Raw genomic sequence first — 18,533 nt, 5'->3', positions numbered from 1 at the left:
AATGTGAGGATTTTTCGTGCGTTGTGCTAATAATTTCAACATTAATACGAAAATATGATAAGTTCGTTATATATATTAAGCAACCTTCGGTGTACAAAAATTACTATCTGCATTAGAAATAGTCTTATTTTTCTTTAGAAAAGAATAAAATGCCAGTTTTTGTTTGTGAAATAATACGGTAATTCTAACCTTTTTTCCACATATAGACAGAATATATAACAGACATTCTAACGTAACATACCAATTTTGGAAGGACTGCGGGCGGACTTAACCGATTTCGCCCGAGCATCACCGAGTCCATCACCTGACGTCGCGAACTAACCCTAATGTTTTCGAAGTTGAAATTCACACGTGTATGAAAGAAAAAAACCTTTTATTAATAAACGTGAATGTCTCCTCATGCCAAATTAAATTCAAGAACTGTTCCTCAATATAACATAATTTTTTTCACGACTTTTACTTATTTACATAATTTGATTAGTAAGTTATTTTAAAAAATGCTCTCTCTCGAAGGCACATATTTTTCCACTCGTTTAATATATAAGGACGATTCAGCTGTGTACTTCTAACGAATCGTGCGATCTTTCGGTTTCCGTGACCAATCATCGTGTCTTTACTTGCGTGTGCGTGTGTGCGTTAATAATATAGGTTAGGTTCTTACGTCGTGTTAAATATATTTACCTACAGTTACAGTGACATACACTAATGCCATCTACCATCAGATCCAAGTATCACTATCGTCTCTATGAGTATCTATAGACAATTAATTTGTTGTGTTTCTTTTTAATTCATGGCTTTCCCAACTTTGCAAAAATTATTATTTTCTTTCTAAAACAACATACTAATTTTCGTTAGTTTCCTTATGAAGAACTGTAAAATATATACTGAATGAGTGTTTTTGATAGTCTCAATAGCAATTTCTATAACCTATGTCGTTTTTCCCTTGAATCTAACCTAACATACTAAAATGTCTCACCAGTTTTAAGAATTAGTGGTATTAAAAGTTTCTCCGTGTACAAAAGGTACCAAATTTCAAAATAGGTACAAAAAGGTAAATAGGTAACACTCTGTGATCCCTGTTTTTTATTTAATACCTAAAATCTGACACAAGGATTTTCGAAAATATCTACAAATTTTTTTTTTATACAATTTTTTTAAAATTCAGAAAAATTTTTTTTTGTATTTTTTGAAATAATTTTTTTATTTGTTAATATTTTTATTAATTATTCTTAAAATTACATTCCTGACAAGAGAACGAATCGATTGATGTATATAAAGTAAATATTTTATCAAAATTCATAAAATTAATAAATATTTTTCTTTTTTACAAAAAATTTAAACTTTGTATTTTTTTCATAATTTATTTAATATTAATATTTTGAAATGATTGTTCTATCATAAAAAAGAAGCAATTGGCAAATGAAAGTGTAAATTTCACCAAATATTTATATAACAACTTATAAATGATTTATATAATTTTAATTTTAACAAATCTTCTGGACGAACCCTTTTGTATATAGTTTTTCAAAAGTTTGCAAAACCGCAATTTTTATATATTGAGGAAGCTAAATGGTCATGAAATGAACAACTTGTTACTATTGGTCAAGAAAATATAAAATTTAATCCTCTCGTCGAACAAAACAAGTTTCAATACTGTCATAAAAAAATAAAAAATTGTATATTATTTAAAAGTTAAATGTTCTGGAGAACCTTCAATACTGAAACTAATTTAATACTAGGAAGATAGGGATATTTAAAAAGGTTTCAGTTTTGACATATGTAATTTTATAATTTAATAATTAAATATAAATAAATATTAATTTTATGAAATTATAAAAATATTTTTATAATTTACTAATTAAATATAAATAAATATTAACAATTATTTTTAAAACTCATATCAGGATTATTTTTTATAAACTATTAAATAAATTTTAGAGAAAATATAGAAAAAATATTTTTTTATTTAACTGTACAGACATTTACACAATTGAATTCTTGATTTGTATTTCGAATGGCACAAAAAAACGATAAATAAATAAATAGAAAGCATTGTCCGAACAGAAATTATTACAAACATTTTCAACTATTATTCTAAGGGACTATTTTTGTAAACATAAAAAAATACTGATCGTGTAAAGTGTTAATGTAACAATATTAATGTAACATAAATTTAAAGTAATTATCTAAACACTGTAATAATTGTTTACATTCATAATTATGATAAATTGTAAATAAAGGGATGTGTTTGAATGTAATTATTCTCTTGTTATTAAAATCGTAATTTATCAAATTTTCTTTTTCAAACTTTCTTTTGTGATCTAGTCACTTTTTTCGGTTTTTCCACTTCAAAATCCGAGTTATCATTATCGGAAACAATTTGTTGCTTTTTTCCTGCAGTTACTTTTAATGATTTTTTAGATTTACTTTTAGTTTTTGGTTTTTCTGCTTCAAAGTCAGAATCACTTTTTTCGCTTTCATCATCTTTGTGAATTATTCGTTTTCTTGTTGTGTTTATTCGCTTTGGTGGTTTAACGGATTTTTGTGATTTAGTTACTTTTTTAGGTTCTTCTATTTCAAAGTCTGAATTATTTTCTTCAAAATCATCATCATCATCATCGTAAATAATTTGTTTTTTTGCAGCACTTCGTTTTGAAGATCTTACAGATTTAGGTTCCTTTTCAGGTATAGTTTGTTCAAAGTCCGACTCACTTTCTTCATCATCTTCATCATCATGGACTTTTTGTTTTCTTGATATTTTTCGTTTTAATGGTTTAGAACTTGTTGCTACTTCTTTATTCATTTGTGTCTTGATCAATTTCGCTTCGTTCTTTATTTGCCCTTTCTTTTCAGAATTGTCACTTTTCGTTACCTTTAATTTCTTTATAATCTTTTTTTCTTTTTCCACCTGCAAAAAAAATTATTTCGAATGTAGATTAAATTCAAATTAAATTTGTTTAAATTAAATTCAATTCAATTCAATTCTTTATAATGAAAATTTTAAAAAAGGGAAGAATTGATAATTATATTTGTGAATAATTAACAGAAGAAAAAGGAGGATTTTTATTAAAATTCCTACCGTATCCTCCACAGAGTTGATTTTTCGTTTGGACTCTAATTTATTTCTAATGATAGCAACACGTTCTTCAACGGAATCATCACTCTCGTCATTTTGATTAGTTGAATACTTCGCGGCCAGCCTCAATTTAATTATTAAACCATATATCAATTTTCGCCAATTTCCGTAAATTCTTTTTTCACGTTTTTCAATTGAACGCTTTTCAGCTTGAATTTGTTCCTCTTCCCAAGCATTTCTCAAAACGTCTTCGTATTCTTCACAAATTACGTAACCCTCAAAGGCTGGATGTGATCCGCATCCTGAAAAATTGAAACCAACGACTGCTGGGACACAATCAATGTCCATTTTTTTAGCCACACGATTTAAGCCAGGAACTGAAATTAGTAAATATAAAAATTAGGTTGGGAAATTAAAATACCCAATTCGAATCAGAATATTTTGTTTGTTGTTCTCTAATAACTTAAAAAGAAAATAATAATAGACTTCGCACTCGATAATTAATTTAAAAAAAAAATATCAAAAAGTAGCTTTCAAACTAAAAAAAGTAGCTATCGAAAAATTAAACTTGGAAGACCAAAAAAATCGTTTCAGACACTTGACAAAACTAACAAAAATTCCATTCTATATTTTCTTTTCCTGACTTTTTCCTAATTTTCATCAAAAATATTTACTTCTTTCTAATCTTGCTAATAAATTGAATTCCTGCAACGAATTTTATTATTCATGAAAAAATATAAATATTTATAAAAATAATTTAATTCTTGAGAAGAACTTTATAAAAATTTTTACATTTTCTTTTCACTAATTTTATGCAAATTCTAATTTAAATAATTGAATTCCTGAGATATTTTTATTATTCATAAAAAGAATTGAATTCTTATGAAAAATTAAATTAATTTACAAAAAATTGTTTAAATAATTGAATTCTTTTTGGAAATTTTATAAAATAGTAGATATTGAAAATCATTGAATAGCGAAAAGTTTTTAAAAATAATTAAATTTTACAAAGAATTCTCTTAAAATTTTTGACAATAATTGAATGTTTGTGTGGCATATTATTATATTTTTTTTTGAAAATAATTGAATTTCTAAAAAGCATTTTATTATTTATGAAAATAATTGAATTCTTGGAAACGATTTTATTAGAATTTTTAAAAATAATTAAATTTCCAAGAATAAATTTATTACTTTTAAAAATAATTGAATTCTTGTGATGAATATTGTTATTTATGAAAATAATAGAATTTTGTAAAGAATTTTATTAAAATTTCTTAAAATAATTGAATTTTTTCGGGAATAGTTTTGTTATCTATCGACAAAATTGAATTATTTCGAAGAATTATTTATGTAAATAATTGAATTATTTTTAAAAAATTTAATTAAAATTGTATTTAAAATGATTGATTTCTTTCAAACAATTTTATTAAAATATTTGAAAATAATTGATATTCTGTGAAAAATTCTAATATTTTTGTAAATAATTCAATTCTTACAAAGAATTTAAAAAAAAATTTTTTTTTAAATAATTCATTTTCTGGAGGAATTGAAATTAAATTTTAAAAAATAATTACATTTTTTGAGCAATTCCTGTAAAATTGTATTAAAAATAATTGAAATCCTGCGATGATTTTTATTATTTATGTAAATAATTGAATAGTTGCAAAGAATTTTATTAAAATTTACAAAAATAATTGAATTTCTGATTTACTATTTATTAAAATAATTAAATTATTACGAAAAAATGTATTAAAATGTTTAAAAAGAATTGAATTTCTGGAAACAATTTTGTTATTTTTAAAAATAATTGAATTTATTCTCCATAAGAATTTTATAAACATTGTTTTAAATAATTAATTTTTTCGAAATATAATAAATATTAAAATTTATTTTAAATAATTGAATTCTTGTGGAATACTTTATTTGTGAAAATAATTGAATTTTTCGTTTAATTAATTTAAAATAGTATTAAAAATAACTGAAATTCTTCGATGATTTTTATTATTTATGAAAATAATTGAATTTCTGTGAAAAATTCTAATATTTTTGTAAATAATTGAATTCTTCCAAAGAATTTTAAAGAAACATTTTTTTAATCAATTGATTTTTTTCAGGAATTGAAATTAAATTTTTTTAAATAATTACATTTTTAAGCAGTTCCTGTAAAATTATATTAAAAGTAATAGAAATCCTGCGATTTCTGAGAAGAATATTATTATTTATGGAAATAATTGAATTATTGCGAAAAATTTTATTAAAATTTTAAAAAAAAATTGAATTTCAGTGAAAAATTTTGTTATTTTTGAAAATAATTGAATTCTTCATAAGAATTTTATAAACAATGTTTTGAGTAATTCATGTTTTTGAAATATAATAAATATTTAAAAACAAATTATTTTAAATTATTGAATTCTTGTGGAAAACTTTATTTGTGAAAATAGTATTAAAAATGATTGAAATTCTTTGACGAGTTTTATTATTTATGAAGATAATAAAATTCTTGCTTAGAATTTTATCCAAAATTTTTTTTAATAACATTCAATTTTCATGAAAAATATTATTAGTGAAATATAATTAAATTATTGTAAAGAATTGTATAAAAATTTTATTAAAAATAATTGATTTTTTCGAAATTTTTTTGAAAATTCTATTCTAAATTAATTGAATCGTTTTAAAAAATATAATTATAATTTTTGAGAATAGTTTTTAGATTTCTAATATTAGCGAATTTAATGTAGTGGAAATTCTTTAAAAAATAACAGAAATGGTAGTTTTTAGTAGCTGAGTGCGAAGCCTGTAAATAACAATAAAGTTTACTCACGATCGATGTGAACAGTTCCTTTAGGAAGCATCGACATTTTAAAAAGATATACATTCCCGTATTCGTTTCTTGGTACTTTACCATCTTTTGCCGCTGGAGGAACGTATTGATCAGTTTGCCATTTTCCAAAAATTTCAAGAGGCAATCCTTTTATTTTTGTTCCCGAAAACTAAAAAACATTGAAATATTGTCCTTTTTGTTATTTAAATACAAAAACAAAATATGTTTTAATATAAGATGTAAGTAAATTATCAGTTTTCCAAGTCAGGGTTTGACTTGGTCTTTGACTTCGAGGATTGACAATTAATTTTACATCTTACATTATCTTTTACCGAGTGATAAACTCTACTATTTAAAATGTTTTACTATTTTTTTAAAATACGAATTTTCCAAACCTTATCGTATTTAGGCATTGCTTTCACAATTTTGTAGGGTTCCTGAGCTGGTTTTACGACTCTCGCGAATTTTATCCAAGTTTCACGTGATCTTAAAGTGTGTACACAATAACGGGAATAAATTCCCTCGCCATTTTTTAAATAACCCAAGGGTACAGCGTCCGGTGGATAGATTGCTTCAAACTTTAATAAATGCCTTGCGAGCGCATAAAGAGGATGTCCTTTGCATTCTGTCATTGTTTTTGGAAGAGGTAACTCCAATTCTCTGCAAACATTCATTTATGATTACAAGGATCATAGAAAAAAGTTACTTACATTTTATTTATTTACTATAAAATTGCAAGAAATTGCATTTAAGATTCTCTTTCCAACATTAAATGCAAAAAATTATCGATTGGAAAAAGCTACTTTTACAAAATATTCATTCTAAAGTTCATGGAAATTTTCCTTCCTTCGTTAGAAGGTAAGTCGCAATTATTATCTATGAGGAACCACTTCAGAAACAAGCAGCACTTATGCTTGTAAATGAACACTACTTACACACTATTAAAACAACAGATTTTTATATTATCGCTATTATAGGTTTGTTTTTGTTTTCTAAAAAGATAGTCACCTAGCAAAAGATTACAAAAATATGTAAACCTGCAATTTCCAGTCGTAAAAGGCATATATTTAATATCTTTTTAGCAATTTACAAAAGGATTCCTCCAACCTTCATTTACATTTTCCACTAAAAATTTCTATATCGTTTTTCAAATATAACTTCATAACGTATTTTGCCATGAACTTACTCAAAACTCAGCTACCATAGAGTTAAGACGCAAATGAGGAATCGAATAAATGATATTTAAATACCGTTAGAATAAAAACGTGTTTAGTTTTTGTCGGATAAAAAATAATAATGAAGTGTATAACGGTTAGTTTCTGGTTAACATTATTTGGTGTGGTCATGCTTGGAGAGGCAGGTGACGGCAAATATACTCGAGGATTAATAAAGTACTTAAGAAGGCAGTCGAGACTACATCAGGTAATGTTTATCACTGACGATCATCTACTTTAAAATTCAAGTTCAAGTGCCGACTATCTGATCAGAGATGTTTCTCGACATTTTCCATCGTTGAGTACTAGTTTCTCTACACTGAACGAAAGTCTACACAAACACTTTCCACCTTCTGCACGACCACCAAGACGAACGACGTTATTCATTATGATTCTCAATGGCGATCAAGGTGTGATTTGGACTAAAGTTGCTCTTGCACTTATACAACTGAAGCAATTGTCGCAGGGACATTCGTATCCAAAATGTTTGATTAACATCATTTCTCAAAAAGAATCTCAATCGATAAAGGAAATTCTAGAATATTTTTGGTCTCTTGATTTTCTAGACATTGCAGTTTTGCAACACTTGAGAGATAACCAAACATCCCTGGAATTGGGAGCAGACAGACTGCCTATTTTGCATGAAATTAATCTATTTGCGAAAACTTACACCGCTAATAAAGTATCAGCCAAGACAAAATGGTTTCCAAACAAACTTCTAAATCTACATGGAAGTCTAATGAAATTCGGTCTCGGTTTCTTGAAGCATAATGACAACAAAGATCATTTTAAATCCCACTTGAGATTTGCAGGCATTTTTTTAAAAACAATGCATTGTTTTCTAAAAATTACAAAAATTCCATCTTTGCTTCATTATACATTGAATGAGGCTATTTACCAAAAGAAAGTGGAAATGATCTTAAATCTTAGGCAGTTCATTATTTCAGAAAGTCTTTCTTCAAAAAAGCCTCTGTTACGCATAGTGAACTTTAGAAATGGAAAGGCTGTGGTTCCAGTAACTTTAAAGTTCTCTAAAGTAATCGTAATTTCAAAGGAATTCCTGTTCATGTTACTTGCAACCACGGTTGTAATTGTAGGAATTCGAATAACAGCTTGGATTTTAAAATTCAACAGGACAACTTGGCAATTGTTCAACATCAGTCGAATTATAATGGGAACGTCTGTCACCAGAGAACCTGGGAAGATAACAGAAAGAATAGTTTTTGGTACATTCATGTTGAGTTGTATTGTCTACTCGAGTTATTTCTACTCAGTGATCTTGGACATCTCTTTGCAAGCCGAACCTCAAATTTCAAATCTCGAAGAACTCGCCAACTCGTCTCTAAAGCCAGTAGGATCTCCTGTTTCAATAAAGTCAATGCTTGAAAGTCCTATTAGTTACATTCGAAAACTAGGCACGAAAGCAAATTATACTTCTATTGTGAATACAGATAATGAATGTTTGGCTCACTTAACGAAATATGTAAATGTCACTTGTATTACAACGGAAGCAGTTGTAAATGAATTCAAGAAGCATTCAGAATACAGCGGCAGAATACTGCAAGAACCTGTGTCTTATTTTATTGTGAGCTGGTTAGCGAGAGACGGATCTCCTTTTCTTGATCGCTTCAATGAAGTAATACTCAAAGCATCAGAACACGGTTTACTGCCTCCTGCTCTGCACGAAAATAACAAGCAGCCAAATAGGCCTTCATCTCCTGAAGAAATCAGTAAGGAAAAATTGCTTATGATCGTCTGTTACTTGCTTGTTATAGGATACTCCACCGCAGTGTTATCTTTTATTATGGAAATAATGAGCGTTATTAATTGGCGGCGTAAAATTCATGCATTTTATCATCGATGCTGCAAATGTATGAAGTAAAATATGAAGAAAAGGAATTGTCAGTAAGCTCTTATTTTATATTTACGCCATGTCTATTTGAATAACCTTTTCTTTTTCTTCTATTTATTTTGACTACACTCAGAAAATTTTAGTGAGACTGCAGGGTTTCATCCGGCTGATTAGTTTCACAAAAATGTTCTCAGTGTACCTACTGACAGATTCCAGAAAAATGAAAGAAGGTTATTGCACACGGAGAGACCCACATTCGTAAAAATTACTAAAAACGGTTGCAATGACCGGAAATAAGGGGACTTTTAGCATAATGTACTACAGAATTAGATAAATTTACAAAAGAAATAGATAAATTTGCTACATTGAAATAGCAAGTTTTAATATTTTGTGTAAGAGTTGTAAATGTAGCGAAAATTGATTATAGTTTTCTCTAATTTAATTAGACAAAATCTGACAAATGAAAACATTTTCCACTAAAATCTTCTATCCACTGTAGTAATTTTTGGTGAGCAAGTGTGGCTAGCGAGTGCAGTCATATGGCGCCTGTATTTCTATTGGTTGCTAACCTCGTCAATCTCCGTAAATGAGCCGATGCCTTCCGATCATTGACAGTGACTATGTTTCGCGTATGTAAAATAAATTTGGATATTATCTACAATAATTAAATATAAAGTGAAACGTAGGTCGTTCGGTATCTCAGAAATTGACCATTATAAATTAATAAATTTTGCATTTATTCCTGTCCCAAGAAGTATGTCTTATAATAAGTTGTTAAAAGTAAACTGCTTTCTCGTAAGTGCTGTAAATTTTCATCATTCAATATATAAGGAAACAAAGATGTATACTTTCAGTGAAATTCGTTGTCGTGCGTGCAGTTGTGTATTAGTGTATTAATTAACCGCGTCTATACATATAAGTGAAATAAACATGTGTGTGTCTTCAAATATTTATCCAACAACAAATATATAAGTGTGTGAGTGTGTGTGTCTGTGTATGTAAAAATCCTTCCAGTTTACCTCCACTAGTCAAGAATTGACGGGAAACCGGCGACAAAAATCCGTATTTTTTCTTTTCACTCTTTCTTTCTGCATTTACAACGACTATAGTAATTTTACGTACACAATGTTTCTGAGTTTTACTACAGTTGTTTGGAACTATTGGACGAAATAGTAAGAAACTTTGCTAATTTGGTGAACATTTGTCGGGATTAGTGACTTAGTGTAGAAAATAGTAAAAAATACAAAAAGTCCCCTTATTTCCGGTGGTTGCAATGTGAATATAGTAAATTCTAGTGTGATTTTATACAAAAATTAGTAATCTCGGTCTCTCCGTGCAGTTCGACATTATTATTTCTAAGAATCTTAGCTTTCCCTTAATACTTAGAAGAATAAAGAAGACTACAGAATTTTCGAGTAGGGTAATCGGTACAATGGTTGGCCACCCCACAATGATTGGCCGTCCAGTTGAAATATAAATATAATAAGAAATAACTTATATAAAAACATTTTATAAACCGCGGTTCATTAACTTAATGCAATCAAGCAGCCATTTTTACAATCATAATTATGTTGTCTATTATTATTAATTTTAATTTAATTATTTATTTACGTGTTTCGAAATTCCGAAAACTGTAAATAAATTGAAAAATCAATGTTCAAATGTGTAACTTTCACAACTAGTTTATTTATCTTGCGAGTTTTTTGTAAAACTTTTGCTATAATAAAATAATAGTTATTATCAGAATATTGTTTTTTTAATCATACGAATTTTCATTCTGATGAATGCAACAGTGGATCTGATAAAAAGAACCAGGTCAAAACCCCAAAATTTATTTGAAATTAGCTGATCTCTTACTTGTGATTTTTTGACTGATTATACGAATCAGATATCAGAGTTTTAAAGTTCAAAATGGCGGATCCAATATGGCTGACAATTTTTTAAAAATCTAGTTGGATTTTTATAAAACTGGGTGTCTAAGAGATTTTAGGATCACTTATTACAAAGCTAAAGTCAGATTTAAAAAATCTCAAATGTCATAACGAACATGAAAAGTCAAAATGGTACATTTAATATGGAACTAATAATATACAATAAAAAACTTTTTTTTAAACTGAATTTCGTTGGGAAAATAATTAATATTCAATAAGTTATTTTAGTCAAAGCCAAAGTCATACTCCATACATATGGTTCCTTTCGAGCAAATAAAAAATTTCTTTCCTTGTATAAATCACGATTTGTTTTCTCTATTAATGAAATTATTTAAAAATACGGACTTTACGGATCAAAAATGAAAAATCACGGGCCAATTACTGGCAAGAATAAAACATTTAACTTAAAACTATAAATTAAATTTCTCATAACTATAAAACATGAAGAAATCGATAGAATTCTTCATGTTTTATAATAATTAAAGATGACCTAGTGTTAAAATCATTATTTTATATTAAAAGAATATTGTAACTATAACTGCAAAATTATTTTCATCATTTCAATTCAATTATTATTTTCTAGAATTTTCAACTAAAATTCTTCTTTAAATCAATTATTTTTAATAATTTTCAAAAAAACTCTTTGAAAATTTTCAAATCCATTTATTTACAATTCAATTTTACGAAATTTCAATTATTCGTAAATTCTTCAATTAAATATATATTAGAAAATAACAATTTCAAAAAAATTTTATAAGAAATTCAATTAAACCTTTTGAAAAAAATAATTTCACAAAATTGTATAGGTATAATTATTTTTTAATTTAAAACCTTTTCAGAATTTAATTATTTCTAAGAATTCAAGCTTTAATACTTTTAATATTCAATTACTGTATAAAATTTTGACTAAAATTAATTTTTAAATCAATTTTTATTAAAAAATTCTACGAGAATTTAATTCTTTAAATACAAAAATTAATAATTTATTAAATAATTGAATGTTTCATTCCTTTAATATAATTAATAGCGAATGATAAATTCCTCTGATATAATTGAATGTTTCTTTAAATTGGATTCTCATAAAGAATTGTTTAAACAAATTTTTAAATAATTGAATTCATTTGACGAATTTTAATAAAACTTTTAAGAATAATTACATTTTTTGAGAAATTTGATTAAAATTGTATATTAAAAATAATTAATTAATTAATTAATTCCACGATAAGTATTATTATAATTATGAAAATAATTGAATCCTTATATAAAAAATTTAATTATTTATGAAAATAATTGAATGTTTGTAGAAAATTTATTTATTTATGAAAAATAATTAAATTATTGCGAAGAAATTTATAAAAAATTTGTAAATAATTGATTTCCTGTGAAATCTTTATTATTTTATGAAAATAATTAAATATTTGCGTAGAATTTTATTAAAATTTTTTAAATAATTGAATTCTTTTGAAAAATTTTATGAAAATAGTAGATATTGAAAATCATTGAATTGAGGAATGTTTTTGAAAATAATTGAAATTTTGCCTAAAATTTTAATAAAATTTTTTTTAAATAATTGAATTTGGGAAAAGAATTTTACTAAAATTTTTTTAAATAAGACTTTTAGCAACGAATTTTATTGAAATTTTCAAAATATTGAATTCTTACGAAAAACTTTATTAATTTTTTTTTAAATAATTCAATTCTATCAAACAATTTTATGAAAATTGTGTTTGAAAATAATATTAAATTTCTGTGAAAATTTTATTGTATATGAAAATAATTGAATACTTAAAAATAATTTTCTTATTTATGAAAATAATGGAATTCCTGTAAAAAATTTCATTATTTATGAAAATAATAAAATTAATGCGAAGAAATTTATAAAAAAAATTTGTAAAAAATTGAATATCTGTGAAATTTGTATTATTTTATGAAAATAATTAAATATTTGCGTAGAATTTTATTAAAATTTTGTGAAATAATTGAATTGTTTTGGAAAGTTTTATTTAAATAGTTAATATTTAAAATCATTTAATTGAGGGAAATTTTTGAAAACAATAAATTGAGATTTTGCCGAGAATTTCGTCAAAATTTTTTTAAATAGTTGAATTGATACGAAGAATTTTATAAATAATTGAATTTTAAATAATTTTAATTGAATTTTAATTTAATTGAATTTTAATTTTAATTGAATTTTAATTTAATTCAATTTTAATTTTAATTGAATTTCAAATAATTGAAATCATTGAATTGAGGAAAATTTTTGATAATAATTGAAATTTTGCCTAAAATTTTTGAAAATAATTGAATTTTGGAGAAGAACTTTATTATTTATAAACAGATAAAGAGAATTGAAATTTTTATGAAAATTTTTGAACATAGTTGAATTGGTGGTCGTTAATGGAGAATAAATTTTAATTTTTAATTTTTCTTAAGGAAAAGAGTATAAAATTAAAAACATTACCGTTTAAGAAGTAAATCGTCTTCAGCTTTCGATATTTTTGAATCTTTTTCTTTCCACGGATTCAAAGACTCAGCCCACCAATTTTCATCAACTCTCTGCTTTCTCGTGACTGTCATCCAATGTGGACAATATCTGCGAGTCACGTCTTTCACTTTTCCTTCAGAATTATACGCAACAATGTATAATACAGGAGCCATAGCTTTTTCCTAAAAGTAAAACTTTTTTTTTATTACCATTTCCATTTTTCGAAAAATTTTATTTTTGAAATTTTTAATTGTAATTTTCAATTGTAATTTTTATATTTGAAGTATTTTTAATAAACTTACGTAAATTTCCTTGGCGCAATTAATTTTTGCAGATGGAATACTGACGGGAATCCAATTTTTTTCCGAGTCTACATAAACTTCTACCCAAATATCCTGAGTGGCTTTTTTCACTTCCATCTCATCGTCGGAAGAAATTAATTTTCGATTTTTTTGTGATTTGCTAGCTGTTTTGGTTTTCTTTTCTTGAGGTTCAAAATCGGAATCAAAGTCAGAATCAGTTTCAATAACTGCTATAGATTCTTTTTGAACACGATTTCTCAATCTTTTCGCCACGGAAGTCTTACTTTTATCTTTCTCCGATTCTTCAACTTTCTCATTTTTGTTGCTTTTCGAATTCTCTTTACTCGACTTTTTAGTTTTCTCATCGTTCTTTTCTTTATTTAAAAGTGCAGCCGCTTTTTTTCGCGCTTCAATTTGAGCATTTTTTCTACCCTCGGGACTATTGTCTAATAATGGTTTTTCCGATTTCTTAAGTTCTGTACTTTTTGATTTTGTGCCCTTTTTCGTTTGTGCTTTACCTTTTTTCGATTTCTCCTCCTTTTTCTGTTTCCCATCGACTTTTTCCTTTTCCTCCTTTTCACCCTCTTCTTTCTTCGCTGGAATTAATTGTTCACGTTTCGGTTTCAGAGGAGGAGGGCAGATGTTGACGACTAAACGACAATTTAAACCGATTGCACGTAAAAGTGCGACAAAAAGAAGAACTAATTCACGATAATTATAAACTTTTCTCTCTTCGATTCTTTGTAAAAGTGAAGAAGTCGTTAAGAGTTTTTCCTCTGTTTTGGAAACCATTGTGAATGTTTTACTGAACCAAGTGGTGACTCTTTGTACATAAACGAGATCAACTCGTCCTTTTGGATAATCATTCTTTGTTATTAGCGATAAACAAATGGCGAGAGTTTCCGGATCATTTGCCATTCGATTCAATAGAAAGCCATGAACAAGCCACCAGAGTAATCCCACCTTATGAACTAAGACCTGAGTTGTTCTTATTCGTTGGTTTAATTTGTTTCTTAAAATTGTTTCAAGATCTGTTTTCTTTTTTTTTCTTTCGTGCATTATACTTGAACCAGGAAGAGTTATAAGTACACCTTCCTTTGGAATTGTGTACTCCGATGACGTTTCTGGTTTTTCATCTTCTTCCTCATCTTCTTCTTCGGCTTGTTGATCTGTTTAAAAAAAAATGATGATAATCTGTTAGTCCTCTTAAATTCGTAAAAACTTAAAATTTTGACTTCTCTTAGAGTTTTTATTAATTTTTCACCTACATTTCTATCAGACAATAAACATTTGAATTTCAGAGTTGCCACAAAAATTTAATTTTGTTATTCCCCGATTTCCAGATAAAATTTTGACTTTTTCCCTGACCCTAAAGAATATTCTGATTCACTCTCAAAATTATTAGATACTCAAAAAAATGTTCTATTGAATTTATTTACAAATTTCTTCAAAAGTAAAATTATTCGAAAACATTAATAACTTCTTTTCTAAATAAATATTTAATCATTTTTTTTTCATTGAAATTAAGATGTTCAAAAATTTCAAATTCAAACCTTTTTAAATTGAATAACTCATAAGAATATTATTATAAATCATAAAGATCACTTTTTGAAGAATTTTATTAAATTTTTTAAAAATAATTGAATTCCTGAGAAGAATTTAAATAATAATTTTTGACAATAATTTAATTTTTGAGAAGAATTTCCTTATCTATTTATAAAGATAATTTAATTCTTGAAGAGAATTTTAAAAAAATTTTGAAAATAATTTAATTTCTCCAAAGTATTTTATTACTTTTCAAAAGAGTTGAATTCTTGTGATGAATATTGATATTTATCAAAATAATTGAATTTTGGAAAAGAATTTCATTAAAATTCCTTAGAATAATTTTTTTATGGGAAGAATTTATGCAATTTTGTTGTTTGAATTATTGCAACGAATTTTATTGTTTTATTGAATGTTTCTTAAAATTGAATTTTTTCCTCAAGTTTTAATAAAAATTTTAATAATAATAATTGCATTTTTCAAGGATTTTATTTAAAATTGTATTAAAAATATTTGAAATTCTGCGATGAAAATAATTGAATTCGTAAATGAAATTTTATTATTTATGAAAATAATTGAATCTTTTCGTAGAATTGTATCAACAAGTTTTTTCTATAATTAAATCTGTTGATAAATTTTATGAAAATAGTAAATATTGAAAATTATTCAATTGCAAAAAACTTTTGAAAGTAATTGAACTTTTGCAAACATTTTTATAAATTTTTGAAAATAATTGAATTTTTGGCGAAAAATTTTGCTATTTATAAAAATAATTGAATTCTTGATGAGATATTCATTAAAATTTATAAAAATAATTGAATTCGTCCAAAGTATTTTATTAAAGTTTGTTTAAATAATTGAAATTTTGCCAAGAATTGAATTAAAATTTCTGACAATAATTAAATTCTTGAGAAGAATTTTGATATTTATCAAAATAATTGAATTTTGGAAAAGAATTTCATTTAAAAATCCTTAAAATAATTGATTTTATGGGGAGAATTTTGTTGGTTATCAAGATAATTGAATTATTTTGCAGAATTACTTAAAAATTATTAAAAATAATTGATTTCCTGCGACGAAAAAAAAGGAGAAATTTAGGGGAAATTTTCAAAATAATAAAATACTTATGAGGATTTCACTTATTTTGAATACAATTTTAATTGATTTCTTCAAAAATTTCAATTATTTTTAAAAATTTTGTAAAAATTCTCAGAGAAAAATCAATTATTTTAAAAAATAATTGAATTCTTCACAGGTGTTCAATTATTTAAAAAACTTTTAATAAAATCCAATTTAAGAATTCAATTATTTTTAAAAATAGTTAAATTTTCACTGGAACTCAATTTTGTTTTAAATACAATAATTTTAATTGAATTCCAGGGAAAATTAAATTGTTTTTAAACCTTTTTTATAAATTCATCGAAAGAATTCAATAATATCATTAAATAGTAAATTTTTCACAGGAATTAAATTATTTTAAATACAATTTTAATAAAGTTCTTCTTAAAAATCAACTTATTTTTAAAAATTTTGCAAAAATACAATTATTTGTAGAAATAATAAATATTTTCGCCGGGTTTCAATTATTTAAAAAGATTTTAATAAAATTCTATTCAAGAACTCAATTATTTTCAGTAATAATTAAATTGTCGATGTACTGAAAATCTTTGAATTCTTGTAAAGTATTTATCAAAAAATTGGAAAATAATTGAATTCATTTCAAAAATTTTTTATCAACATTTTTTTTCAATAGTTGAATTTTTTCGAGAAAATGTAATGTTGTATTGAAAATAACTTAATTCTTGGCAAAATTGTTATCAAAATTTTTTAAAATAATTAAATTGTTATAAAGAATTTATATTTCTTGAAAATAGAGGAGTTTTTTTTATAATAATTTTTACTGAAAATTTTGAAAATTGAATTTTAAGACGAATTCGTCTTATTTAAGCTTTTAAAATAATTTATAATATTTATGGTCAATTCTCAGAAACCTTTAAAACTTTTGACTTCTAGAAAAAAATTTATGAGCACACATTAATAAACATTTGTACATAAGATTAATTTTCAGAAAAAAACTATTTCAATGAGAATTTATCGATATTTAAAAAATTAATTTCTGTATATATAGAAATAAGAAAAATGTTTACCATAACTTGTGGTTGCCGTACTGCTTTCACCTTGAAGTAAAAGTTCACTAATTTCACTCGTGAGACCCTTTGTTTTCGAAGATTCCCCTTTTCCATCTTTATTTGCGACATTTTTCGATTCGAACTCTTGTTTTCTTCGACTTTCAAGATTCTTTTCCTTCTCGAGATTACTTAAAATTTGTGAAAACAATTCAGCCGATTGAGCATTATCAACATCTTCTGCTTTAAATTCTTCAAGTTCATCATCATCATCATCTGAATCGGATGATGAACTTTTAATAGTTTTTACCGGGCTTTTGAGGTTAGATTTTGACTCGGCTTTTTGTTGAAAGAAACTTGAATTTAAATTGATTTTCTCAGCTGGCACGAGAAAATCACAGCTACTATCAGAACTTTCATCTTCGGAGTCACTCATTTTTTTTTTATTCATATTGACAAACATTAAAAATGACAAAAATGTACAAATTCTTTTCTATAATAATAATACTTGTTACATGTTTCTTTGTTTATTATTTTGCCCGCCTCACTATAAAATCACGCAGCTAAACAAAGAACTTTGTGATCATAACAAGGGAGAGGTAACTATTGACGTCAGGGTTGAGAAGAACGTGTAAAGTAAAGAGAAACCTCTGAAATGTGACAGTTTCAGGGTACGATCACACCATTAGGGTCACAACGACTTTTGGACAAACTATTATTGTCTTTTTCTCTTTTATGACAAAGGCATAAGTTTGTCTCACTCTACATTTGCTTACTTTTTCCAAAAACGGGAAATTTATAATGAGACAAACTTATGCCTCTATCATAGAAGAGAGAAAGACACCCAGATTAGTGCCACCATTTTGGAACATTTATTTCTAAAAAATTTGTAATTTTTTACTTGAATATATAGTTAATAACTTCCTAAAACATTACAACTGTATGTTCTTTCTTTCCATTCGAAAAAAATTCTTGAAAAAACGTTGTTTTTTAGCCATTTACAGTGGTGTATAATTTGTTTAGTTGCAAATGAATTTAATGGTGTTCCGCAGTGATCGCCTTTTAAAAATGGCTGCTCAAATGTATACTTGATTTGAAAATGATTTTTCTCCCAATTCGGTCAGTTTTTGGAAAATCAGAGAAAATACAAGATATCCTGAATATTTTATCTTTCATTTGCG

The 18,533-nt window shown here is 25.6% G+C and overlaps 1 protein-coding gene across 1 annotated transcript; it reads right to left on the bottom strand.

Moving 5' to 3' along the window:
- Positions 1-1,946: 1,946 nt before the first annotated feature.
- LOC122505915 (DNA repair protein complementing XP-C cells homolog) lies at positions 1,947-17,938 on the bottom strand. The gene is made up of 7 exons (XM_043617796.1): positions 17,374-17,938; positions 13,682-14,850; positions 13,356-13,561; positions 6,293-6,557; positions 5,898-6,066; positions 3,080-3,453; positions 1,947-2,908 (listed from the first exon to the last, which is right to left on the bottom strand). Exons 1-7 carry the CDS (start codon positions 17,813-17,815, stop codon positions 2,303-2,305), a joined length of 3,231 nt encoding a protein of 1,076 aa, XP_043473731.1. The 5' UTR covers positions 17,816-17,938; the 3' UTR covers positions 1,947-2,302.
- Between the last annotated feature and the right edge of the window lie 595 nt (positions 17,939-18,533).

Source organism: Leptopilina heterotoma, unplaced genomic scaffold (assembly GCF_015476425.1).
Source record: "Leptopilina heterotoma isolate Lh14 unplaced genomic scaffold, ASM1547642v1 Lhet_38, whole genome shotgun sequence".
In the NCBI taxonomy this organism is placed as follows: Eukaryota; Metazoa; Arthropoda; class Insecta; order Hymenoptera; family Figitidae; genus Leptopilina; species Leptopilina heterotoma.
This window is presented reverse-complemented; position numbering and strand designations above follow the sequence as displayed.